General features: G+C 40.9%; 1 protein-coding gene across 3 annotated transcripts in view; it reads right to left on the bottom strand.

Moving 5' to 3' along the window:
- The window catches only part of LOC125882634 (copine-8), a 123,536-nt gene that overhangs the window by 14,906 nt on the left and 81,276 nt on the right, over positions 1 to 27,354 (bottom strand). For all 3 annotated transcript variants that reach the window (XM_049566438.1, XM_049566439.1, XM_049566440.1), the window contains exons 11-17: positions 25,580 to 25,655; positions 21,851 to 21,904; positions 21,545 to 21,606; positions 8,158 to 8,204; positions 6,073 to 6,254; positions 5,718 to 5,845; positions 2,559 to 2,661 (exon numbers count right to left, since the gene is read on the bottom strand). In XM_049566438.1, the coding sequence (XP_049422395.1) occupies positions 2,559 to 2,661; positions 5,718 to 5,845; positions 6,073 to 6,254; positions 8,158 to 8,204; positions 21,545 to 21,606; positions 21,851 to 21,904; positions 25,580 to 25,655 (652 nt within the window). The remainder of the gene's footprint in view (positions 1 to 2,558; positions 2,662 to 5,717; positions 5,846 to 6,072; positions 6,255 to 8,157; positions 8,205 to 21,544; positions 21,607 to 21,850; positions 21,905 to 25,579; positions 25,656 to 27,354) is intronic.

Raw genomic sequence — 27,354 nt, 5'->3', positions numbered from 1 at the left:
GTGTCCAGGATTTTTTGGGGCGGGGCTAAAAGCCTTCTTGATGACACAGTGGACTAATCCTTAGCATATGCCCCGTCCCTACGCCACAGAAGAACTAGCGTACAAGTCCAATAAGGGGCCGTAAACCGCATCTTTACCTGCCTGGAAAATGCTACATTGGGTGCAGGGCACTACTCTTGTGCCTACTCTGTGCCAACTTTTCAAGGGTGTGGAGGCAGGTTGCTAAGCGACCATAACCAGCACCATATCATAGCCTGCTTGCCAGGAATCCTGAGTCCAGAGCTGATCTTCTTCCATGAGATGTTTTGTAAGCGTGTATTAGGCCAAGAATATTAACAGATGAAAGCTCCGAGTAGCCCTGCACTGTCGGCTGTGATTGGCTGTTCCTTGTCACATGATATGCGATGCCCACCGCTGCGCTCCAAAAGTGAATAGGCGTGGCTTCAACACATTCAATTGACATGCCCCCAGCGTCTAAGAGCAGAGAATTTTTTTTTTCATGATTTTGAAATGTAATTTTATATATTTAGTGACTTATTTCATTATTCAAATTTGGCTGGGTGCTTAATGACACATTGTCTGTTGTGTGACAAAGTCGTTACACATATTTATTTTTGCTTTACCCAGACTTTAAGCAACTTTATGAAATACTACCCACTGCTGCATAATTATGGCATTAACTCCAAATGCTTTCCATGATGAAATATCTTCTTGGTGAAATGTCTATTTTGATGAATACTCTCTTTAGGTGATTTACCTTTTTACATCAGACACACAGAATGACATAAAAATGGATAAATAACTAACTAACACCTAACCATCCAACTCATATAGAAAATGTAACGGTTACCTAAACACAAAGAAGCAGCCACAGTCCATTAAGACACAATTTACATACAGAGGATTTTCAGCAGCTGTCTTAATGGCAGCATTTCTCTCTTCATTCATTTGTCAGCTTTGTTTTGTTGTTTCTGAATGTTTGCATCTGTCTTTTTGTGTTACTTCCCATCTTTTGTGAGGCCCATTATACTGCATCTTCTTCTATAAAAATCTGTCCCATAAATTAAGTTTTTTTTCTAAGGGACTGAATTGTTCATTCATTGTACTTTTGCCTTTTATGCTTTTAGAATGGGTACTCAAGATGAAAAACACTTCATCACTCCTGCACAAGCTGCAAGATGATTTACTGATAAAAGTTTTGGTGCAGACATAGACTCAACAGTTCAGATCCTGGCAGTGTGCACTGAGCCTGGCCAAACATGTGGACAAACTCATGTCAAACCACCTGTTTAAACCTTATTCAGCAATGCAGTTGAGTTCCTGATCGCTCCAGGTCAGCAAGGCCGCAGTTTCCAATTGCAATGGGTGTTTGCTTGCAAAACTAGTTATCATCATTACTACTATTAAACAATTTTATAGGCCCTTTTACCACAGAGATCGCGCTGCTATTAAGTCCCTTCTTTATGCTACCTTTGCATTTTTACACAGAACCAAACAATGGTGGCATCATGTGTGTGATTTCAGACAGCATGTCAGCATCGTGGAAGCAAAGGAAGCATGATGGATGTGACATGTAACACAGTAACAATCATTTCCTGTCCCTTTTCTATCAGAGGTGCAAACTCATCAGGAGTTAAAAAGGTGACAAGACATGAACCCTCTAGGAAGGTCCAGGGGTATGAAATGTTTTTAAATATCAGCTGAATTCAGTGTGAGGATATTGGAAAAAATACACCCTAACATTAAGGTAATCTTGCTGCTATAAAAGTAGTGTGAGGGGGACATCAGTTCAGAGGGAAACCCAGGCTAGTGTTGGCTAAAGCAAAACAACTCAGCCGAATGAGGCTAATTAACAGTCACAAGCTTGACAACCTGTCATATAAGCAAAGCCAGGTTATCATAACACTACTGTAAGATATTCTTACCTTAAGGCATGCAGGCAGACAGAAACCGACCTCATATAACTCACCATGAATCTGTCCTCGCAAACCCCACCACCATCTTTTATCTACTCAAATATTGTAACTGACATGTTTTGTATTCAAAATGGTGATTTTGGCTGCAAGGTGATAAGTTTGCACCCCTGTATATGGTGGCTGATCTCGTTCTCTGCTCAGAGGGCAAGGAGCACTCGGACCTCACTGTTTTCCCATTTTGTGGACTTTTCGCTGGTCTTCTTTTTTGAGTTAGCTGCTAACTGCTATCAGCTACTTTTTAAAATCATCTGCTGTGGGTCACACCATCATTAAAACTTGCTGCACATGATCCCATCCTGCTGGCTGTCCCTTCTACACAGCCATCGTTTTAGCGCTGTTACTACCCCCAATGTCGGCTTGAAGGTGAGAAAACTCTGTCCCCCCCATTCCGCAATTGTACCTTTTATACAGAACGGTGAGGTGGAATAACAGTGTGAAATTCTTGCCTTGAAAAGGCAGTATGAAAGAAGTTTCAGATTCAGAATGTGAAGAGGAAACCCTTTCGACTGAATTCTCTTTTTGGTGACCTGTTTTGTTTTGGGTGTGTTCGTGAAGAGTCAAGTGTTCAGCAGATGCACTTACATTGACAATAGACTCCTTGGTCTGAGCCATGTCTGAGATGACGCCATCTGTGATGATGAGGAGCACAAAGTACTGAGAGCCGTCCTTCACTGAAGCTGCATACCTACACACAACAACACACAAAAAAACATTTTTTGTAATGATTTCTGTGCTACCATCCTCTTGTCTTTTGTTTCCCACGATGACACATTACTTGAGCACATTAAGTATCATTCTGTGTGGTTTTAATTACAGTACTCAGACGGTTCTCAAATTAAATAGAGTACAGGCAAACAGCTGAGTGGGAACAAGACATTACACATCCTCTGAAAATGACTTCTCATTGAGTAAATACCACTTACCTCCCACTCTGGAGGATCTATTCTGTCAAGTACCTCTCTATGTACATCTCTCTTTAAGTCAATTCTATAGATCCTCACAGCTTTCAATTTCTGCTGTGGTGTCGAGCGAGACCTTTCACTCCTGTGTGAGTCCTGAACCAACTATTATTGATGTTTACACACTGAGATTGTTTCAGTCGCCTCAGCTTCCGCTAAGCATCACCTTTCTGCACCGGGAGGTTAGATCTGTGTCTGCCTCCTCCCCGCTGGAGATAACTGATGGTTAAGTGTCACACACTGAAGGTGATCACACCATCGCAGATACACAGGGCAACACCTCAGGTGTGTTAGAGAGAGGAAGAGCAGGGAAGAGAAGTGAGGTGAATAGTTAGGCAGCAGCATGTGAGAGTGAAGACAGATATGAAATATGAGGATGGTCAACAAACCAGAGGTGGGACAGAGTGTTTTGTGAGTCACGCTCAAGTCTCAAGTCTTTGCTACAAAACAAATCATACTGCACGTGTCACCAAATGTAATGCCATTTTAACAACAGAGTAATATATTAAATTTTCATGCTGGATGTCTCCTCCCGCAATTTTCGACCTGAACATTTTTCAAACAGCTATTCCGTTTTATGTTAAAGACTGCATAGCTTTTGTAAGTTAACAAAATTGTCTTTGGCATCATTGTTTTCCAAGTGGCACTCAGTAATGTAATCCAAGTTTTTCATGGTTCTCTCCTGCAGCTTGACTGGATGCTGTCAGATTGGTTCAAACAAAGTGGATCTGGGGAATTAAGTGTCAACTCGATGGAAATGAATAGGGTTAATGTCAGCTGATATAGCAAATAACAGGAAATGAACTGATTTGTGATTTGATTTTTTGTTTAGCCACGCCATCCTCTTTAGAGTCCTCAATCCATGAATATTTAAACTAAAACTCCAGTAGCATGTATCAAGTAAAGGTAAAAGCTGCTCATGTCTGACTTACTAAACAAACTACTAAACCACTTTGTTTTTCTTCTAGGATGTAATAATCCTAGACAGTGTTATTATCTGTATCGTTGCCTTTCTGTTTTATAGTTTAACCATGTTTCCAAGCCTTTTTCAAATTGTCCTTCATTCATTTGCATCACGTATGTAAGATTCTCCATCACCTGAATATCGTCTATGATGATCAGCCGCTGTTTGTGATTTGGAGTGTCCGTCTTCAGGCAGTTCTATTTGTGGCACATGTTTTAAATAACTTTACAATCTTTGGGAGGAAGGTATAAAGTATCTTCAAGCCAAAAGATTAATGTCCAAGTCAAGTCACGTGACTCGAGTCCATACCTCTATGACAAACAGAGGAGAGGAGGTTGGATGTAGCATCTGATCTGTTACAGATTACAGAACAGCATGTCCTTGCTCTTAGTTTTGGCAGGCTTTAAGTTCACAAACAAAGATGCATCATATATCTACAACTAGTTTTAAAAGTTTTAATGAGGATGAGTTTGTGAAATGTGTTGCTGATTAGTCTGGTATCTATCAAACTAGGACAAATCTTTCAAGTGAAATCTTGTGGCAAAAGTTAATGAGACGCAGCCTGGCTTATAGACGAGGGGTTTATATTAAATGTGTTTTAATTTACATTAAAATCAACACATCTATCTCTCATTTGGGATTTGGATTGAAACATTGCTTTATGTTCTGTCATGTTCTTTCTTGCACGGAGCTAGAAAGCCTTGCTCCCACCAAGCAGCCCACTTCAGTTCAGTTACACATTAAATCGGCTGTTTTTGGATTTCCTCTGTCAAAAGCTGAGGATGGCACCAACTGAACCACTCTGTTCTGTCCTGTTTTTTCATCACCTCTCTGTTGAGGCACCTGACACAGTGATCTGATACTAAAAGGTGAAGCTAGAAACACTGCAGTCTGAAGAAGCACCGCAGAATTTTACAAGCTCTCTTGTATTTTTTTTTTTCGCAGTATTTTTCCTTGCTGTCTGCAGCCTTTTCTCAAACAAAGCTTGTCTCCTCCTTGTAATGCAGCTTTCACCATACATTAAAAACCCCGCCTATATTAACGAGTTCTACCTATGGTAAAAATGCGAGACAGACCTAGCGTTAAGGAAAACCCAGTAAACACATTTCCAAAAACTGTTTATTAAAAAAGAGAGAATATCAAGATTTTGATGTAGTAAAAGAAATTAGTGATTTGTTGGTGTATTAAAAAATATGTTAGAGAGAATAGGACAAAAGCAAAGAGGAAAGTTCAGTTAGGGGGTTTGAAGGAAGGAACACATGGGTTTGGAAAAAGAAGTAAAGGGTATTTCAGGTGACATTACAGGCTGAATAAGAAGAAACTGCTGCGTCTGTATTACCACTTGTTTCACCATTTCCCTTCACAGTGCCTCCTCATGTGTAATGACGCAATTAAGGTTTCAGTAAATTATCTACTAAATATGTGAAGCAACCTGATGAGAGGCTTCACTTGAGTTCATCCCTTTAATTACACACTTGCATGAATACTTCCTGATTTATTTATTTTCGAATTCTGTCTAGATCACATGTCTGTGTGGCTTTCCTGCAGCATTAATAATGTTGTCGTCTACGCAGGGACACAAACAAACATGAAATCAGCTGTCAGGTACTTTCTCTATGTATGATCTTAGTGCTTGTCTTTTTAATTTATTCGCTACTTGGGGAGTCTATAACAAAAAACCTGAGAACACATGCTGAGTCAGTTACAAAGTGAAATGTACTCAAAGTGAAAAGTGAAATGTGTTGCTTCACACTTACTCAAATGAAGCTCATTATATAAGCAGTGATAGCAGATATGCAGGTGTAAAACAGCAGTTACCTGGCCACGTGGTTGACGACAGGGGAGAAGTTTGTGGGTCCGTAGAGCTGCACTGACTTCAGACTCTGGTAGTAGGCCTCCATCACACCCTCAATACCAGCACAGTATGGGTTCTGAGGGTTCCCATTCTACATTAAAGAGAGGATAGAGAACCATCATTGTTCTGACGGATTAATTTCAGATACAAGCATACACAGGCATACACTTTAACTAACAGTAGCTGATAGTAACTAACAGGAAGTCAATTTAGGCTCTTGTTGGTAGATGAACTGGTAGAAAAACCCAACACAGTGAACATCTCCAAGTTTTACTCCCTCCCACCTTCCATCTTGGTCCCAACCCCTCTTGTTCGTACCAAGGCAAACTCGTGGGAGACCCGTCCGTCAGGTGGCAGCTTGGCTCCGAAGCCCAGTGCGGGAAACATCTTATCGCTGTCGTAATCCTGGATGATCTCTCCTACTGCCTTCAAGGCCATTGCGTAGGCGTTCAGCTGGTAGGGACTCATGTAGTGGAGGGATGTGGGCTGGGCTGGATTGCCTGTTTGTGACAAAGGGAACAAACACATTCAGAGGATACTCAGTGGGCGCTGATTATGTGGTTAGACAATGGAAGAGGAAAGGTGTTTTCTGCTCAGATGTTTTGTACATGTAGTGATTTAAAAGCAGTTAAGTGATTTTGAGGCCCAATGTTAAACCTTGATAAAACAATAATGGTGGCAAAATGCCCAAAGTGACAAACTGCTACTTGGAATTGACCTACTTTAAGTGTCTTTGTTATTGTTTCTTTTTCTGTATTAAACCAGAGGTACTTTGACTCACCACACATCTCTTTATCTGTGAGAAATAACATGTGTTCAATGACTAATCTGAGGGTGGTTATAGTGTGGAGAATCAAATATGAACTTTGGGAATTTCTACATTCAAGTCTTCTATGTTAAGTTGGATCAAAATGCGACCCAAACTCGAGCCTTTCCTAAAATGGTTATGGAGATGTTAGTGAGAATATGTTTTATTTTGAGGGAAAACTGTGATTTTTGGGAAACTGCTAAGTCAAAATTCGCTTATGTTCAAAAAGGCATAATTAAACTTTCAAATCATAAAATAATTAAGTCCAAAATTGTGAAATTCAAAAGTCAAGAATGCAGTTTTTGTCGATATCTCTTTAACTAACAAGAAGTCTAACTAGGCAATTCACTAAAGCCACTTACTTCTTAATGATGTTTTTCCAGTAAATGATGTTCGAGGATTTAATAAAGCAGTCTATGATTCAATATACAACTAATAGTTCTCCTGTAGGTCTCTTTGTACAACAAGATAATCATGCATAATGTGACTGACGGAACTAAATTAGCTGCTAACTACAGTAATTGTAATCTTAAAGGTTCAATATATGACGTTCAGAGCATTCATGTGGCAGCAAACATCTATTTGCTATGTAAAGATATAGTGGAGTAATGGCATCCTGAGCATAGAGTGACGTTGTAATCAGAGCTTCTCTGTTCTTTGTTATGGTAGACAGTCCCGCCGCAAGTGCATGTAACGTGCCCTCCTCCCTGCCCAGTTAACACCGTTAGCTCTGTCAGCATTGTTGCCGTTTGCTACTTGCCACCGGCTCAGCCACCTCCACGCTACGAGTGCCATGTGCAGACAGAATCAGACTATGAATCATAAGGTGCGTTTACATGGACGCTAATATTCTACTATTAATCAGAGTCACAGCCCAACCAGACAATCATTAGATATTTTGGGCAGATTAGACAGTTCACTGCGGGCAGAACCAGTGTCAGCACGTCAAAAAATGTATATTGATTTAATGCTTCAAGGCATGTACACACACACTGGTTCGCTGTATTTAGTGTTTATGTAAACAGTTAAATTGGAAACTCTAAACAGAATGACTTGAATGACATTGAAGATATATGCATATATATCCTATAGCCATGTAATCACAGCTATAGATTCATTCTAAATGTCAAATAGAGCCCCTTTAACATGAAACTTTTTTTGATCCTTCTGTTTCAAATCACTATTCAAGCTGTGGTTATAATGAACTGCAGATTCCAGTAGCCATTACTTTAAATTGAGATTTTAGTGAGAGCGAGACAAGATCAAGTACACCTCAACCTCAGACTTAAACACATAGGATTTGGGGTTATTACCGCCTCCTGTCCTGCCAGGACCAAGCTCAAGGGTAGATGGATAACAGAGTCCTTAATCACAGCTATCGTAGCCTGTTACTGCGCTCAGCTCTAGCTGCCAGGTGTGATGGAGAGGGCTATTAGGAAACACTTGATTCCCCATCTGCATATATTTGAATAAACGCTCCCTTGGCTTTCAGGGCACTTTTTGTGCCTTTATGCAGGTCTCTCAATGTGTGTGTGTGTGTGCTCATTCAAAGTCTGTGTATGTGTGTGTGTGTGTGTGTTGACTGTGAGGCTCACCATTGGAAGCTGTGAAATCAATGGCCACGGTGAAGTTAATCTGGGTCCTGAGAAGACAAAAGCAGAAAGATGATTCATTAATCAACAATCGTTTCACCTCTCTCTCTGTTTCTCTCTCAAACACACACACACACGCACACACACACACACACACACACAAGATCCATTCAGAAACAATCAGAAGAAATGAACTACAGACATAATCAGGTTTAAGTGATCAATGTTTGAGAGAGCTAACAGAGTTTGTCCTGCCCTTTAACTGTGACAGGAATGAGTAAACAGCAAGTAACTGGGCTCACACACCAAACACACGAGCACGGCATCACTCAGAGGAAGGTGGTTGTTTTTAAATGGAGAACACAGCTATAGTCTCCCGAACTGTAAAGGAGGCTCAGGAAGAGTGTCTACCCTCAGGCCACAAGGATCCTACTTCCTGATTGAGTGTGTTTGTAGCTTAAATGCTTTATCTCCATGGTGTCCTCCCACATATTAATTTATTTGTGGCGGCCTGCCATAACATCACCAGTCACTGCCACATACTGATTTCTATTTTGGAGCTGCACGCCTCCCTCTTTCTCTCTGAAACACATTGGGTGCATTTGTAAATTGTAACTCAGAGCACCAGAGCGCACTCTAGCACAATCTTGACCATTCGTTAATTCAGAGCACTGTTGGAACATACCGTTTTGTTATTCAGAGCACCACACTCTTGGAGCTCAGAGCATATTCTGGGCACAGACGGAGCGGTGGAGTAAAACCTAAATTTTCATTAATTCATATAGAAACAAAACACTTCATCTCTTAGACGGGGGAGAGCATCATATTACATGTAAGCATGCAACCTGAAATTGGCTGCATCCCATGGAATCTGTGCACCCCGCATTCTAGGGCTGGGTCTAACACGAGTCAGAAACCACAAAGAAGAAGGTTCATCAAAGAGACATGAAACAAGACAAACAACACACACCACAGCACCCAGCATTGGAGCGGCACATCTCTCTCCTGTAAAAGGAAATGGTTAAGCACTCTGTGGCCTGTCACAGCTTTTTCACACCTTTCTTCTAAACACACACAAAAAGCCTCCCTGTCTACCTTACACACATCTCCCTATTCAGATAGTTTCATTGCAGCCAGTGGCTCAGCATCTTTGTCACCTTGGCAGGTCATGTGAGGTAAAGGCACTGTGCTGTCCAGAGGGGACAGAGTGAGAGGCAGACATTTAATGATCAGCCCACACGTTTGGGGGTTTCAAAACACAGAAAACCTAGAAGGCCTGGGGCATGGTGCTGCCCTCTAATGTTAGCATACAGATAGGAGTAAAGTTGTAGCTTGAAAAATGAGAGGAGGGAAACAGAGAGAGTGAGAGAAGAGAAGTCTCTTAGCACATATTTTGTGGTCCCAAACAACATTCGATAGGGATGCTGTAAACTCTGTATTTCTTGTTTTAATGTGAAGTATTACCTATATGCATGTCTGCCTTTTTCTCTTGAGTACAATGGAAATAGATCGCACTAGGTTTGTGGTGCTCAGAGTGTCAAAAAAGATGTGTATATATTTTTTAAATCAATGTCTCTTTCCATAAATAATGACCTGGTTACTCAAGATAATCCACAGACCTTGTTGTGAGCAGTTTCATATTATTTCATACTATTTTCTTTCTACCAAACTACACCCGCCAACCATACTACCCTGCAAATGGAGGCATGCATCCACTGCCTACTGTTGTTCCTCTGCAAGCCACCTTGTAACCTGCCTGGCTTTCTTTGTAGGCACATGGAAGGACAGAGAAGTGTGCTCTCTCTGCCTTACGGCTTTCAATGCAGGTGTGTGGAAGAGGCTTTCTGTGGCCCCAAAACAGAGCCATAGCGGCAAATAGAATAGTGCAAATGGAAAAAAAGTTTTCTTTGATTAAGGTGTTCCTTACTGAAATGTATTTTTTGGCGCTTTGAGCACCACAAGTCAAGTGCTATCTAGTTCTATTTTATTGGAGAGAAGGCAGACATCTCCACGAACGATATCTCCAAACCTCTTGAAATTACAACAAAACAATCTAGACTGATAAAATATGACTACAGGTAAGAAGAAAAGTATGTATATTTGATTTTGGTGTAATCGGTCCCTTTAATGGATGTACAATAGTTTAAAAACATCAATAGTTCATCCAAAATGACTGTCATCAGAAAAAACACATGGCTACTCTTAGTTGCAAAAAAGTTAATTAAAGGTTTTCACCAAACACTGACACTTCTCCTCAACATAATGACAACATCAAGAAAATTCCAGTAAATATGTTTCCGAGAGGACAGCTGCAAGGACAAGTGAGCAGGGAAGAGATCTGAGTGAATTCTGGTCCAGATCTGCACGTTGGCACAGACAAGCTTCAGCCTAGCAGCCTAAATTATGTATGCCCTCTTTCTCTCCTACCCAATCTCTCTGTGCACACACACACACACACACACACACACACACACACACACACACACACACACACACAAAGTTTGAGAGAGGAACTGCAATTGTGTGAGTATGAAGGGACAACCAGAGAAACAAGGTGATTTGAGGGACAATAAAAAAGTGACAAAAAACGAGAGAATCAATGTAAATAAGGAGAGCGGAGCTTTATTAAACACGTCATTCTGCAACGTCAGTCCAAGAAAACAACAATGTCAACATGACATCAGCAACATGAGTCACACACATTATGTACAATTTAAAAGCTGTCAAATAAACATGACAAAAGCAAGTATTGACAGCAACATAACGGCTCCAAATCAAAGGATATTGGCTGAATACTTTCAAAAAGTGAATTGCAATTGTTGAGTCACTCGTATTGATCGACATCCTTAAACCTCCGCAGTTAGACTGTGTTCACTTTGTGCTGCGAGCCTGTAAAACTCAAAGTCATTAGCAGGGTAACATGAAAGTCAATGCGAGAGTTTCTTGCTTTGCAAAGTGAACATCACCCCTAATGTTTGACATCATAATTCTGACTCTAAATGGGGAGAGTATTAATATCCAGAGCAGAACACAGGACTCTCTCACAAAGGTCAACTCTATCCTCTGCATTAATCGCACAACAATGAGATTGAGACATCAGTTTACTGGCTTTTTGGATGTCATCCTGATGGCCACTTTGTCTTTTAGTGATTTCTCTCTCAGATCTGCTGCAATATTACAGTATTCTCTTGTGTTTTACATCACTTTATTACACATTAATTGTATTTGTAAAATTGCTTGTAATACAGTGTCAGTGTCAGTCCTTGAAATAAATTCCTGTCTTTTAGTGCCACAGAAGGATTTTATTGATTGATTTTTTTTTTAAAGCAAAATCTATTTCTCTCTGGACAGGGTTATAACTTATGATTATGTTCATTATTAATTTATCTGTTGAATATTTTCTCAATATATCGATCTGTTTTTTGGCCTATAAAATGGCAGAAAATGGCAAAAAAAATCAATGTCAATCAATGTTTCCCAAAGACCATGATGACATCTTTGAATTTCTTGGTTTGTCCCCAACCCAAAGACATTCAGTTTCCTGTCATAGATGAGTAAATAAACCAGAGAATATTTCCATTTATGAATCTGGCATCAGAGAATTCTGACCTTTTTTTTCTTTAAAAACTACTCAAACTAATAAAGTGTTTATCAAATTAGTCAAAAATATGAGGATATGGATTTGGCAATGAAGGCTGTAAGGCAACATGTTTGTGTCTATGCTACAGAAAATATTTGTTCAGCAGATAACACCAAAAGGTTCTGTTTAGGCTACTGGCACCGACTAAGTAAATACTTGATACGTGACTGTTTGTTTTACCTGTACTGTGTGGTACATTCCTATCCTGAAAACACACGTTCACCTGAGCAGCCAAATGAGAACTGCAGCAAAGCATCGCTACAGAGCATGTTTAAACCAGAGAGGCAGCAAAACTGCTCTGGCAGCTATGATAAGGAATTTTCAGAGGCACACACATGGTTGGGCTACAGCAGAGGGAGGTGAGCTGTGAGCTTACCGTGCCTTAAAAGCTAAACCTTATCGTTCTGTGTCCGGAAGGCACAAGGAAACTTCTCCACCTTTATCGTGTCATGATATATATATATTTTTTTATTGGCCTGTCTTAAATGGCTGCAATCCATCTCTTGGCAAGTTTACTTAAAGTTTTGGCTTCAGCAGATATATTTCACACGTACTCAAAATCAAGTTTTACCTGTTTATCTTCACTGGTGGATTTACGTAGGTAAAAAATGCAGAGACACAAAGTGTGCAGCTATGGAAGTCTAGGATACACTTTCTTCATTACACACGATGCAGTGTACTTCCTGGTATTTCTTTCTCTCTGTCTTACACATACAAATGTGTGTTTCTGTGTGTCCATAGCATAAATACTGTACTGTATATGACCATGATGACATCTGTCCAACAATGCCTCTTTTACCTGGACAACGGCCTCTGAGTCTGAAGACAAACACTACATACAGGAAGAAATTTGTTAAAAAAAAAAAAAAGTGTGTTTACAGTAAGCCTCTGTGTGTACTACGTACAGTATCTGAGAGTGTGTTTAGGGTGAGAGGGGAAAGCCACTTTACCAGCTGCTTTTCTGTCAGTCACTGATCTTCCCCCGCTGTTAAAGCCCGCAGTGACTCAGCTAGGAACCAATATGACAAAATACTGCGCAGCAAGGGGGCGACTGATGAGGAGGTAGCGCACTACATTCAAATAAGCCTTCCTGCAGACTGAACAGGCTGGATGCTAATGTCTCTCTTAAATCTTCAAAGCATCTCATTTCTAGGCTGTAAAAAGATTATCTCTTCCTCATATCTGGTGAGATGCTCTGGCAGCAGCGCAAGAGTAGTGACAGTTGAGTTTACACATACACAAAATATGTACTGATACAGATTAAGGTGAGCAAAATTGTCGCCTTTACATGCAAATGAGCGTCACTGCAATAACAGACCAACTCACAAAGATCAGTTTGTGGTTATTGAAATGCATTTAAGGGGTGTCATGACCACACTTATGGCATGGTGATTGTTGCCAGGCAAAGGCATCATCATGCCAGGCGTCCCTCTGCACCTCGCCAGTCAGGACCTGTAGCTGAAAATTTCAGTTTTCTTTTTCTCTCTGGCATTGTTCGGCCTTCTGTGTTCTTGGCACAAAGGCAACATTTATTATTTATACTTTACCACATAGATAATTGCTATGAGATGCAAAAACGTATGGATGTGTTTGCACTGTAATCTCATTAGTACAATATTTGTGGGCAGTCAGCTGTATATTCTAGAAGGTTTGGGTCCAACAGTCATCACTTTTCATTAACTTTCATTTTGAAAGCTAGACTTGGAAAGCCATGACAATCATATATTGAATAAAACAGTAGCTGGTAAAGTTGTTTTCCATTTTTACTGATATCAGCATTTAGAAAAAATACTGAAAAATGACATTATACTCCAAACACCATGTCTCAAGAAGCTGTGTTTCCTGTATGGTAAGTGTTCGTCTTCAAAGTGAAAAGTGAAAAAACGTTTGAAAATATTCACAAGAAGTCTCCTTTCCTCTTAAACTGAAGTGCCAGAGGGAAACACATGCATGAGTGCACTGAGTGGCCTAAAAATGGCATCAGAGGTTGTGTGATGTGACCTCTCCTGATAATATGCAAACAGATGTTGGTGGTTGGACTATGTCCATCTGGCGAGAGGAGAGGAGAGGCAAGGAGAGGATGAAAGGAAAGGAGAGGAGAGACAAGGAGAGGATGAAAGGAAAGGAAAGGAGAGGACAGGAGAGGAGAGGATGAAAGGAGAGATACACAGCTCATATCTACATTAAGTCTAATTGGCCTAAACATTGATATTGGCAGTGCTTGTTAATTTGCTAAGTATAACCCACAAAGCTAAGCGCCTGTGTTCTTTTCAAAGCTTTGATTTTTTTTTTTTTTTTTTAAACAAATCTTTGTCTCGATCCTGCCTCTTCTATCTAATGATAACCTCTCAGAATGATTTCAATACAAGCTGAGTTCCCTCCTGCTTCTATTCTGGTTTCAATACTCAATTCACAAACCAAAACAGGGGGAAACAATATCTGTCACCGTGAGTGACAGCGCTGCCTTCAAAGGCACAACTAAAAATGAAAGATATAGCCGACAATTCCTCATTTTTATCCTCAAGCTCATGAATAGCGGCCTCTTTGTTGAAATCCATGGGTGGTACTAATGCTTTATGAAAGGGAGTGAAAAGAATAAGAGCAGCGATGCTCTTCGGATTGAGATGGAGCCTTCGCAAATCTGTCATTTATGCTAATGCTGCCGGCAGATCATGTTCCTAATTAGGTCCAAATGAACAATTAGCTGATTGGGTTGAAGCTGCAAAAAGCAGCTGTCAATCAGATGATAACAGAGGAGAGACGAAGGAAGGAAAGGGATACAAGGAACTGGAACGAGATGACAAAACACCTGCGCAGTCAGTCCAACAAGATTCAAACATTCAAGAGATGTCAGGGAAATGCACAAGTGATAAAGTACCTATGAAGGTGGGTGTTTGTGCAAGTACGGGTGTGTTTACCTTTTTGAGTCTGCGCACAAACACACAGTCTGCCCATGATGCAATTGGCACAACTGGACCATTACAGTCCATTTAGGTTTCAAACAGTGAGACAGCACTTGGCACTTCATTTAACCACACAAGCGTGTAACAGGACCCGGCTCACACTCCCAAAGCAGCACTAAAAAAAAAGGAAAGAAAAAACACACCCTCTTCCCTGAGAGTTTCAAAGTGCTCTTTGACTGACTGTGCTGCTGGGAACATCGTCTGCGCGCAGGGAGACTCGACGACGGGAATTCTCCATTAGCAGCGAGCAACAGAGCGAGTAAACATACGCTGGGACACGTGGTGTTAGTACACACACATTTCAAGCCAGCTGTCGCACATGCAGTCATTCTGACAAGCTGGACTGTCATGCAGATCGATCACACTTAGCACATGGCCATAACATAAACCAGCAAGCATTAATGGGATGGAGACGTCGTGTCCTGGATCAAAAATGGTCCTAGGTGGAGGCTATAATGTGGTTGTGATGCAGATGGCAAGACAGTGACATAGTTTCCACATCTAATAATGGTCCATTCAGACTTCCTGTACAAACATGGAAATATTGATTTTATTACTGCTATAGAAAATGGGACTTTTATTGACAATTTATTTGTTTAGTTGTGAAATGGTTGTGATCAGATGGCCATACTGAGACGTCCACCCCCATTTTTTGAATATAAAAAATCTCATTGATGCCATTTATGTCTATGTAAATTATATTCCCGTCTTGTTGTTTTAAGCTTGTGGGGTTTGTCAGAGCCGAAAGTCTTTATGCAAGCCTTCAGGGCTCTCTGCCAAGACGTCAGGTGACATCATATAAAGAGTAAAAAGTTGACATCAAAAATAATTTGAGGAGAATTAATGGGACAAGCACAGGACTTTCATCCTGGAGGCTGGGTCTTGAGTCTTGTGTGAGCCAATGTTGGTGTATTTTTTATTTGTGTGAAAGATATACTATGTAGGATTTTACTAAAAAGCCTCTCAATTGTCACTTATGACCCACTGAAAGTGTGTAGATGTGTATTTTTTCTCCAAAGACTCTGCCCTCTGCCTGTATTTTCCTTTTTTCTTGTAATTTTCTTGTAATTTTCTGTGCTCAGGACGTTTATTGGCCTGTACCCTCACAGAGCTCAGGTGAGGTCAAGGCTTTATAAAAAGGATATCCAGCTGTTAGCCAGGTGTCATTGCGGACATTGGCACAACTTTTATTTTGGAACTATTTTTGACAGGATGGGCTCTATTTTTGCAGACCGGGCGAGGCGGGGGCACAGTGCACCTGCGCTTCGCCAGCTGGGTGTGGCCAGGCGGATTTTGCAAGTTTGGCACACCGTGCGCCTGGCGCAGCTACTCCTCTTTCCAACCTCCGTCCCTCCTACCTGTGCAAGTCGGAAAGAGGGAGGAGAGAAGGTGTGGAGTGGGTTTTACACACATCACACCAATCAAATGAGCCCCTCTCCTCGCCCTTAAATGCGCCGTGCAAAGGCGTAATGAGAGTTTACTCAATTCGCCATGGCAGAAGAGAGCAGCAGCGTCAGACAGCCAAACTTCTCCCAGGAGGAAACTGATGTTTTGGTCTGGGAGGTCTGCTCGCAGTGTCCGAATATATGGAACTGCGAGCAGACCTCCACGGGCTGATGATGCAAAGGTAGCCTGGGAGGAGGTCACCACAATTGTAAATCAATGTTGCGTTTCTCTCATGTGCGCACGCTCTCTCTTTCTCTCTCGCAGTCTCACTCTGTTTCTTTTCTTTTGACTTTTCTAAGATGACAGATGCTGAATATATACTCCCTATCTGATGCTGTGGCTGTTTGTGGTTGGCTGAGAGGGATGTGAACTCATTAGTTTGCAGCTGTGTTAATCAAATCAGGTTGGGTTTCCATTACGCGTGCCAAAGTGCCAAATGGTGCCAGGACAGTCGATACAGAGATACATTTATGTGCTGATTGCAGATAGTTGCATAGAATAGTGGTATTTTGGGTATTTATTGCATCATTAATGTGCCTGATATTCTGGAAACCTGCCTGTGAGGTTTTGGTGACATGTGCGCACTGTCCGCCGGTCAGCCAAACTTCGGCTTACACTGGCTGCACTCCGCCTGCGCTGACAGTAGACCTGGTTTCAGCTGGCAAGCTTTTTGCGCACCTTCAGCGAAGCCTTTTGGCACAAAACTGTTACTGCGCCAAGCTGGATCTGTCGACACCTCTCCCTGCTGCGCCGCCACACTCATCTCAGCGCGCCTCAGGTTGCGCTGCTCGAAACTAGCTCTGCGCAGGGTTCGCCACCCTGCGCCGCACCGGGAAACTAGAGCCCGATGTCTTAATTGGACGTCCAAACAATGTTTATTCAACGTCCTATTGTTTGCTGGAAAGACTTCCTGTCACACTGTTGATGAATGCTTTCGCTTCATGTCCATTTCCTTAAACATATACAGTAGATCCATCTAATATCTTAATCTGGCACACACAAAGTGCATTTCTAATGCTTTGTGAATCAATAGCATATTGATCTGTGTGCTTAGTCGCAAAGTGATTTTATTTTTACAGCCTTCACAGGGCTTAAATGTGGTGAGGGCTCAAACTATGTGAGCATTACTGTACATTACCTTCATATGACTCCTGTTTCTCTACCTGCTCAGATTTCTATCGATCCAGTCTTACAGCTGCTCTTTTTACAGACAGCCTTTAATGTTTGTCAGTTTTGTGACTTAATTTTCACAAAGTTTACAAAGTTTTAAACATGTCATTGTTTCATACTCAAGAATGAGTAGTCCTCAGTACATTGTACTATCATACTGCAACTTCACACAGTAGAAAAGTATATGTGCATGTATTGGATAACATGTAGTGGTGGAGGTCAAGTGGCATTAGAGTCTGTAAGCCACATAGACGTTCCTGTACAGTAAAACCCTTGAGGAGATCTAGCTGTGTTTCTGTATGTGAACCAATGTTTAATAAAATTCATGCCTTGGGTTTTAGCAATGTCTGAGCTGTCTGATAAATTATCACACTGAGATGCAGTAGTAATCATACAAGCTACTGTATTGGTAATCTTAAGTGATATATCGTGGGCAACTGGATTTGCTCACTTGTTTGAATATGTGACCTTAACGACTCTGTGAGGGTTTACACCCACACAGGGTTTAAAGCCTTTGACTCCACACCAGTTAGTCTGAAAGGAATAAGCCTCTTGGATGAGAGGTGGAGCGTCTTCAAGAAACCTAAGCAAGTCCAGCTGCCTAGGATATAGCACTTAAGATTACCACAATCTGGATGACTGAGAATCTTCATCAACATACTGTACTGTTGGTGTTTGGTGTTTATTTGAGCACTCAAAAAACTCTGGTAACACTCCACTCCGTCCCAAACTCTGACTCTTCTAGCGTTAACAGACACACTTCATAACTTTACACACATACTCGTTTACCATACCGAGTGGGGACCCCCCTCCCCTCTCTGCTCTGCCAATCTCCAGCCCGCACGCTGACTGACAGCGTAGCCGGTAAACAGAGCTCAGCTGTTTATTTAGCCTAGCAATATCTCCGGACTATAGTAGCTGCAATGGACGACTTTGAACGCGATTTTGAAGAGTTTCTTGTAGCAGACACAGACCCAGAGCCATACCTGTTTGAGCCGGAGCATACAGATGAGGAACTCCATGTGTTTGATGCTGAGCGGGCGAGAAGAGAGGCTGAATGCACAGAATGGGAATAGGTGCTACTGCTACCATTGTTGGTGAGATATATCATCAGGAAGAAAAGCGCCGCAGAGAGTGCATCACAAGGAGTGAAGTTGCGTCTTCTTTTCCTCGCAGATGATGGTTCGGGTTCATTCTGTCCTGTTGCGTGGTAAGTGTGGTCCATTCGCAAACTTTATAACTAAAAAAACTTTTCACTACTCTCTATCGACGAACTACTAACACTCTGCTGTTTCTTCCTCCTTCTTCCTTCCTTACACTGTCTTCGTTGGTTCATTTATACACGCGAAATGCGTTCTCTGGCTGGCTGGATTGTCCACTCGGTCTGCCGTACATACATGGCGGCGCAAGATGGCTCTAAAGCAAGGCCCTTGCTATATACATACATATATATATATATATATATATATATATATATATATATATATATATATATATATATATAAACATAATTATAAGGCTACGAAAACCAAACGAATTTTATTTTATAGCGATCATACACTTGTATAAACATATTAATGGGTAGAATATTCAGATTCAGATTGACAATAAACCATGCCAAATATTACACACTGGCCCTTTAAACTAAGCAAAGCCAGTTCCGACAAGATGGAACTGTTTAAAAATGCTGCAGAGAAAAGTTGCAGTGGTGTGATCTGGCACGTCTCAGCTCAACTAAAGCTGGCTGATATTGTTGCCTGTTACTAAGTTGTCAAGTTTTTAGTGGCTGGTTTTACAATGTAAGGCATGTCACCCATTTCAATAGCCAATCAATCGGCTTGTGGCCAAATCTGCTGGCTGAGCGAGTTACCAGCTGTCAGCAGATGATGTGTTTGCTTGCTGTGGCGTTTTCTGACAACAACCCTCTGTCCCCGCTGAACCCATGTCCGTCTCATTTACATACCCGATCAGTCTCTCTCCTCACGGTGTGTTAGTGTCAAACGCTGCTGCTGTCTGCTGTATGTGCTCATGTCACACACACATCGCTGACTGATTAATCAGCCCTGGTTATCTAATTCTTGAGGCATACTTTTGAATATGGAGTAGGCGTTTGCATTTAAAAACCCAGAAAAGAATGCAGATGGATCTGCCCTTTAAGTTTGAATCGAAATTTAGGTGTATAAGCAAAAGCTATGAACGACTTACAACAACATCAACACACAGCTAATCAATGTATCACAGTTTAAGGCAGGCTTTTTCAAGTCCTTTAAATCATTTGTGTTGCAAGAAGAAGACAGTCTAACATAGCAAGTGTTTATATCTTGAGATAATCCTCTCATTGGCTCAAGCAATTTTTCAACCAGCTTTTTGCCCCTCTGCTCTGAGCTGTGCAGAAATCCTCCTGAAATGAGCGACAGCAGCGGGGAAAAAGGCTAGTCAGGAAATAAAATGTGTTGTTTTCTTCTGAGATTGTAACCGAGGGAACAAGCTTGTACTTTTATTGTTTTTGTGGAGATTTTTTTAACCACAAAATCAGAGACATTATATATATTTTAAATTCTTTAAATGCCAGCTGTCAACTCTCCGTCACACCTAAAAATCACAGCTACAAGGGCAGCAAGATTGAAGAAATACAAGGACTTAAATGGAGATTGTTTTTCCCCCAAAGTTGCGTGCACACACACACACACACACACACACAAACACACACCCCTCCACCTCTTTCAGTCTGAAGCCTGATTTATGGTAGGGCGCTTGACACTTTTGATGAGTGTCGCTCAAAATTAAAGAGCAGCGGGACGTTTACAATTATGCTCCTGCGAAAAGCTTTCAGTCATCTCTATGGGAACTAGACGCTATCCTCCAGCCAGCTTGTTTAGTTACATTATATCTTCCCAATGGGTATATATGTTTCCTTGTGGCAGCCATGTGTTTTGTTGTGCTGCTCTGTATCCTTTTGCATTTTGATAATGGAAGAATTTGATGAAATCAGTGACTTAATTGAGATTTCAAACTTACTTCTATTGAAAAGACAACAGGAGCGCAAGAAAGGGAGATGGTCAGCGCATCTATTGAACCAAACAAAGGAGCTACAGAGTGAATATGTTCCGTTTTGATGATTTGGTCAACTGCAGATGGCTCATAGTGACCACCCAATAGGGCTGCCCCCTGACAGTGAGAGATTCAAATCGTCATTCAGAGTTCCCTCAGTCAACTGAGACTGTTTCAAGTCACGGTTTACTTCTGGGGACATGTTCGTCCCCAGATTTAGCTGCGGAGTGAGCGCTCTTGACTTTCATGCTATTCTTTGGTACAGACAGCTGCAGACACAGAGGAAGCAGCACAGAGGTAGGGAGGCTTTGCACTGTAAGGCTCTGAGATAACATTATCGTCTCTCTTCTGCTGAGAAGTGGTGAATCTCACAGCAACTTAATATGACACAGTCTCTGGCTTTTGTTTGATGCCCAGAGTTGGCAAAAAATACTGTTGCACATTTCCAACCTGTCGTTAGCGCTGTTAGCTTGTTTACTATATTACATAAATGCCACAGTGAACATCCTGCTGAGCCTGTTCAAACTTTATAACATTGCACGAAAAATATTAAGGAGTCCGCGACATAACAAAATTCTACAGATGCACATCATGACAGAAAGAAGTGCCAAGTGACACATCTTTCTTTCAAAAATATGTCATTTCTGTCGAGCACCACTCATTAAAAGTGTCGAGCGCACTACCATAAATCAGGCTTAATGAAGGCAGAGTGTGCAGAAGAGCATTCACGCCATGTCTGGTTGCACAGGGTCAACCCTCCTAGACACACAGGAGCACACAGGATGGCACCTGGCATGGCCAATATTACACACAAGGGCACAGACACACATGCACACATTTATGAGTCTGAGCCCTGTGCACTTGACTTCAGGTCGGCCCATCTGCCAGACTCTTTCTCTCGCCACCTTTCGCTGTCCTTCTCTCACATGCAAATGTACACTTTTCCATCTCATTCACTCACACTGAGGGATCATTATCTTTGGCACATTGCAGACACTGAGTCACCACGGGGTTATTATCGAGACAGGGACCAGCACACTCAGCATGTCACTTCTCATTAAAGGGACTACAACCTCCATCTCTCAGTGTGTGCTGGATGAATGTGTGGTCGTTGACCTACCCTCCTTTGATGTAGTCCAGAAAGGTGACTTCAATGTCCACCAGGAATGACAGCAGCGTTACCTGTAAGCAATATGGCCACAATCAGCTTCGTGTCAGTGATAATCACTTTCAGGTGCTGCCTCTGATAGGATAAATGTGGGTTCTTATTTTTTCTGACTGGTTCAATCACAAAACAAATCAGTTAGCGGTATGAAAAAAGGTACCCATCTGGATCTGTTGTAGCACTGCATTGCATTTCAACAGCCGGTGCAGCCTTATGTGTCAAAGGAAAGAATGATTCATGATTAATGGGATATTTACTCACCGTTCCAGAGTTGAGGTATTTTTTCTTCCTCCCTTTTTTCTTTGGATTTATCACCTAGAAAAAGAAAAGTTATTTTTTTTATTTTTTGAGAACCACTTTAGAACTGGCTCCTTTGCTGCAAAATGCTCCTCTATATTCACCAGCTAGCTGCTAACATTGTATGCTGTTTGGTGCTTGGCAGGCAGAGTGGGTTTTCAGCGCTTTATCACTGAAAAACAGCTGCCACCTGCTGTTTTCAAAATGACCTTGATGAGAGTATTGAGATATAGTGCAGTAAAGCTGCAGGCCAGAAACCAGAAGAAAGAGCTGAAAGACACTAAAATGTTTCACAGAGCTGAGAGGAACTGCAGAGTCAGATCATAATTCTCTGTACTTAATTGAAAAATAATTTTAAATATTGATTATAACCTCTTTAAGGAGAATGCTTAAAGAGGTTATGCTTAAATCTTTTTATCAATTCATATAAACGATTTTGTGCTGCACGATGAGTCTGTCACTGTTGCTCCCATTTTGTCTTTTATTTTGTGAATCAAGCGCGCCCCTTCCCAGCAGATGTACTCAGCCCTTTCCCCCAGAGTCCAAACAGAGTGTCAGCACGAGTTGAATGCATTGAGTCACAGTACGTTGCCTCTCCAGTTTGTTTTGGTGGCTTTAGTGGTGGTAGTGGCCACAAAGCAACACAACTAATTTGTTCCACCAAGTGTACTCACAAAGTGGTGTATGACCAAGTAATAAAAGGACAAAAAGACAAAGGCCCCTCTGCTCCTGCCACTGTATCACAGTGTCAATACAGACATTTCAATATTGACATTACAGTAGCATTTGCTATGTTGGCCTTGGGCTGTGGTTGCACTTTATTTTCTTTCTTTTTTTTTTTTTTTAATATGTGGGTGAGCCTGTTACTGACTTGAAAATGTTTAATATAGTTTACAGATATATTGAATATACTGCAGTAGATTGTGGCAGTGCACTGGAACATATTTATTCTTTTTATGGAGCTAGTCTGTCAAACATGAAGCATTTACTGCTTGATGTAACAATGCAGTATTTTCATGTCTCCAAAAGTAGTTAAAATGCTACAATTAGCTGAGACATGAGGCATCCAGATCAAGCAAAAACAGCCAACACATGAAGCTCAGCGTAAGTTCAGGAAGACTTCCTTTGTGCTCATGCATTCACAATTCTCTCCATCCCATTGCCATTGCTTCCTATAATCAGCTGACTGGCTGTTCACTCATCTAGTTATGCGATCAAACTTTACCACAATCTCTATCAGCCGATCAGGATACTACTGCGAAATTTTAAATCAGCTCTCTCTTCTGCTGCTGTCAGCTGTCATTTTAGGCAGAATCTTCGCACCCTCCTCCACCCCGTTCACCTCCAGTCATCATATCCAGAGTCCAGGACCAGCTCAACAAAGGCTCATTCCTCGACTAATCAAGATCATCGTCACTTCCCTATTCCCTATTCGATTATGGATTCATCACCCTCCTTAATTCATACCATCTCTTTGGGGTCTAATCACCAAAGACTTTTCACATTATCATTCTCATGTGCATGTTAATAAATATTCTTTTTACTATAAAAAAGTCTCACCTGATCGAAACGTAATGTGCAAATGGCATCATCAGAAATGTTAATATTCTGACACAGTCCACATTTTAATCAAAAAACAAGCATAATAGACCCCATCATTAAGCTGTTTATGGCAGCCTAGATTTGCTTGTCTACTGTAGGTAATAAACTAACTATGGATAAGTACCTCATGCAACCCCACTTCATAAAATCCGAACTATCCCTTCACGCAACAATAGAATCTGACTCAGATTCGTTAAATGCTGCCAATGCTACATCAATCACGCTGTGTGGAAAATTTGAACCTGAAATATTTATATACATATGTGTGGCAACTGAAGTCATATACAGGATAGTTTGTACACCTCACGCTCACTCTCCACCCTCAAATATTATGTCTAAACCAGCAACCACCATGAATATGCCTTTGAGCAATGCACTTATAGCCCAAAATATCCAGAGGAGCAGCTAAATCCAGAGGTGGATTATGCCTCTAAACCGAGCGGTTTGTCTTCATGAATATGTAACAGGACACAAAGTGAGTGCACAGCCAACCTTGACTGGATGAGACACGACTCCCACGCATCTAAACAAGCTTTACTTCTTGCTTTGAGAACCTGTTGTTTTTGTCAGCAGATTAGAAAAGAGACGTTTTTCAGCTGTGGGCCTCAATTAATTTCCTCTCACAACTTGAGCTCATCAAGACACACAAAGGCTCCTGTGATGTTGGGATAGCCAGAAAACAGACCTAAGACCCCTGTTGAATCCCGAACACTGAAGTTGAGCAGTTAAATCAGTTTACGGTCTGATTAAAGTGAACCAAGGTTAAACTGAAACAAAGGACCTGAAGGAAACAACATACAAATGTGTGGATTTATGCATTTCTCCTTGGTTCACATTGCAATGGGTGCACACAAGGACACGTCTGCCTCTGGAGGCGAGGTCCAGTGATTGAATTGTGATTGCAACACATACACACACACACAGAGTACTTTTTTACAATGCAAAGCCATCCTCTCTTTAAGTTGGAGACCAGGGTCAGAAGTCACAAAATTACTTTAACTGTGTGTATGTCTCTGCATTTCTATCATGTGCTGTCCTCACACACCAGTCAATGTACCACTGTGTGCACCTTTGTGCAAATGCACATCTGAGCACTATTAGGCGAACAGCAGCTGTTTAAAATGACAGTCCCCCGTGTGCTCTCCGCTCTCTGTGTGGTGCTCTGTTAATCAAGAGGTGTTGACTCTTCCTGGGAGAAAGATAAGCCAGCGATCCATCATAACTGTCTGTCAGTGTGTGTATGTGTGTGAGAGAGCAAAAATGAGGGTTACGATTTAGATTGGCATCAACTAAGTCTTATGAAAGCTCGTCGTCTTAATCATTGATTATTCTTGATAGAAAAAATACAGTTTAACATGTCAGAATATGGGGGTATATTTAAATCATAATATTTAATGTTTTTTTCATGATTCTTCACAAATTTTAGCATATTTTCCTAACTTTTTTAAGACTTAGCCATGCTAGCATAATACACCCAACTCTCTGACCAAACTATCTATCTATCTCCCTGTTGTGTGGGGGCAACAAAAGAATATCGCCATCACTTTTAGATACTGTGTAGGAAATGAAACGAGTTAGTGGCATCAAAGCCCTACGTTGCAAAGAGAATGGGAACTTTTATCTTGTGGTCATCCACAATGATGTGAATCAATCTGAAGAAACATGAAGGCTAACACACAGATATGTCAATTATGATTTTCTTTTGGTCACCGTCTCATGTTCAAGCATCTGGTTTGTGTTTGTTTCTATACAAAGTGACATTATCATAGAAACATGGACATGATCCATAATGTTTTTATTCACTTAAGCTCCGACTGCCTCAAGCTAAAGTCAAGTAGTTCTCCATAGAAACTAATATTAAGACTTGTTTTCTTTAGCTGAGTAACAACTTTATGATTTTTTAATATATTATTTATTTTGTTGAGTAGGGCAGGCCAGGTTTATGATGAATTAACTTTAATAAAACAAGTTCCAGATGGAAAACCAAATGGTATATTAGTCCAATAACTGTGTGTGTGAGTGGCCTGCTGACCTGGCCACTGGTCTGGAGATGAGAATATCTTACACACACACACACACACACAAACTCACCTCGTAGACGTTAAACTGGCTCTGCCCTCTGGATAGTTCCCTGTAGCTGGTGCTGAATTCTCCAATAAAGTCGTGACTGCAGAGAGAGGCGAGGAAGACACAGAGCAAGAACAAAAGGAATATGTTAAAAGTAGTGCTTGACAATATATTCTGTTTGATTGCTCAAGAAAGCACATACAGACCACAATGTAGTGACAATACCAACTTATGTAACTTAAAAGTGAGAGCCACGACGATGGAGAAAAACATTTTCATATACATGAACAATAGTTAAGCAGAATGCTGGAGCTCAGTTCAACCAAACAGCTTATTAAAAACTGTTTTTCAGTCCCAGTGAAAAACATTACACCAAAATGTCATTGTGTTCCGTCTATCAGATTGACAGTGACACTGAACAGATTGCAAAGCATAGAGAAGAGAGAAATAACTCCCTTTTCAGCTACAGCTTGACAAATGTCACTCCTCTGTCTTTCTGTCTGACTGTCAGCAGCCAGAATCCAGACTCATCATTAAGCAGTCAATCTGTGAATATCCTGCACACAGCTTCCTTACCTACTGAAAACACAGATTAGTGTTAATTATGTGTGACTCGGGTTAGATAAGTGGCACACAGGAAGCCAACGTGTTGATTCTTAACATCAGATAAGAGGATAAGAAGTAAAGGAATGTATTACTGTATTGAGGTTATCATTGCTGCTATCTTCACAATATTATAACCAAAAACTATAACATTTGATTTGATTTGGTTTCATTTTTATTCACACATCAAAATAATACCGATACCATTTAATAAATGCATCACAAATTTGGATGTGTGAAGGGGACACCCCAAGTAAGCTACCCAAAGCTTTTAGGAGGGGGCCCAACATAAAACACAAATAGAACATTAGACATAATACACAAAAGAAGAAACATACAAACAAACAATCCCCAGACACTAGATCAGTCCGATATTACCATAGGTAGTGTTCCTCTGAACATATATTCAATCATGCATCCGCATCAGAAGTATCAAGAGTATCAAACGTATCAAAAGGTCAAGGAGTGCCCCAGATACTCCAGAATCAGGCACCAAACAAACAAAATATCAGCATATCAATAATGTAAATTTACAAGATACAACTCAGATCAAAACACCTGGGGCATGAGTTCACAGTTCCTTATATGTAGATAACAGCTTCCTCTTTAGATTCTTTTTGAAAAGGAAAACAGAATGTGACATTTTAATATCGTCTTCTAGCTCGTTCCATATCTGCGGTCCTCTGCTCACAATGCTCAAGCTGGTGCATTTAAGCCTTCGTTTTTCCCATAATAAGATGTTTTTTCCTGGTGTCATACATGCAGAGGGAGGCAGACTGGAACAAGGTGACATAATTGGCAGTTTAACCCATGAACAACCTGATACATTGTACATGCATTGTGAAAGACACTGCACTCAGCAAGCCTCAGAAGACCATACTTGCGGAAAAAGGGACCTGTTGAAGCATTACCACTGGACCACGACAAGACACGTATAACTCTCTTTTGGAGGATCTCTAATTTTTTGAGGTGACTAGGAAAAGTGTTGCACCAAATAATATTACAGTAATTTATATGCGGCTCAAATAGAGATTTATATAAGGTAAGGAGTGCTGAAAGTGGAAGAAAATTCCTTAGTTTAAAGAACAAGCCAACATATTTAGACAATTTTTTTGTTAAATCATCAATATGGCATTTGAAATTTAAATACTCGTCAATGTGGACCCCCAGAAATTTTGTAGAAATTACTCTAACAA

This window comes from Epinephelus fuscoguttatus, linkage group LG22 (assembly GCF_011397635.1).
Source record: "Epinephelus fuscoguttatus linkage group LG22, E.fuscoguttatus.final_Chr_v1".
Lineage (NCBI taxonomy): Eukaryota > Metazoa > Chordata > Actinopteri > Perciformes > Serranidae > Epinephelus > Epinephelus fuscoguttatus.
This window is presented reverse-complemented; position numbering and strand designations above follow the sequence as displayed.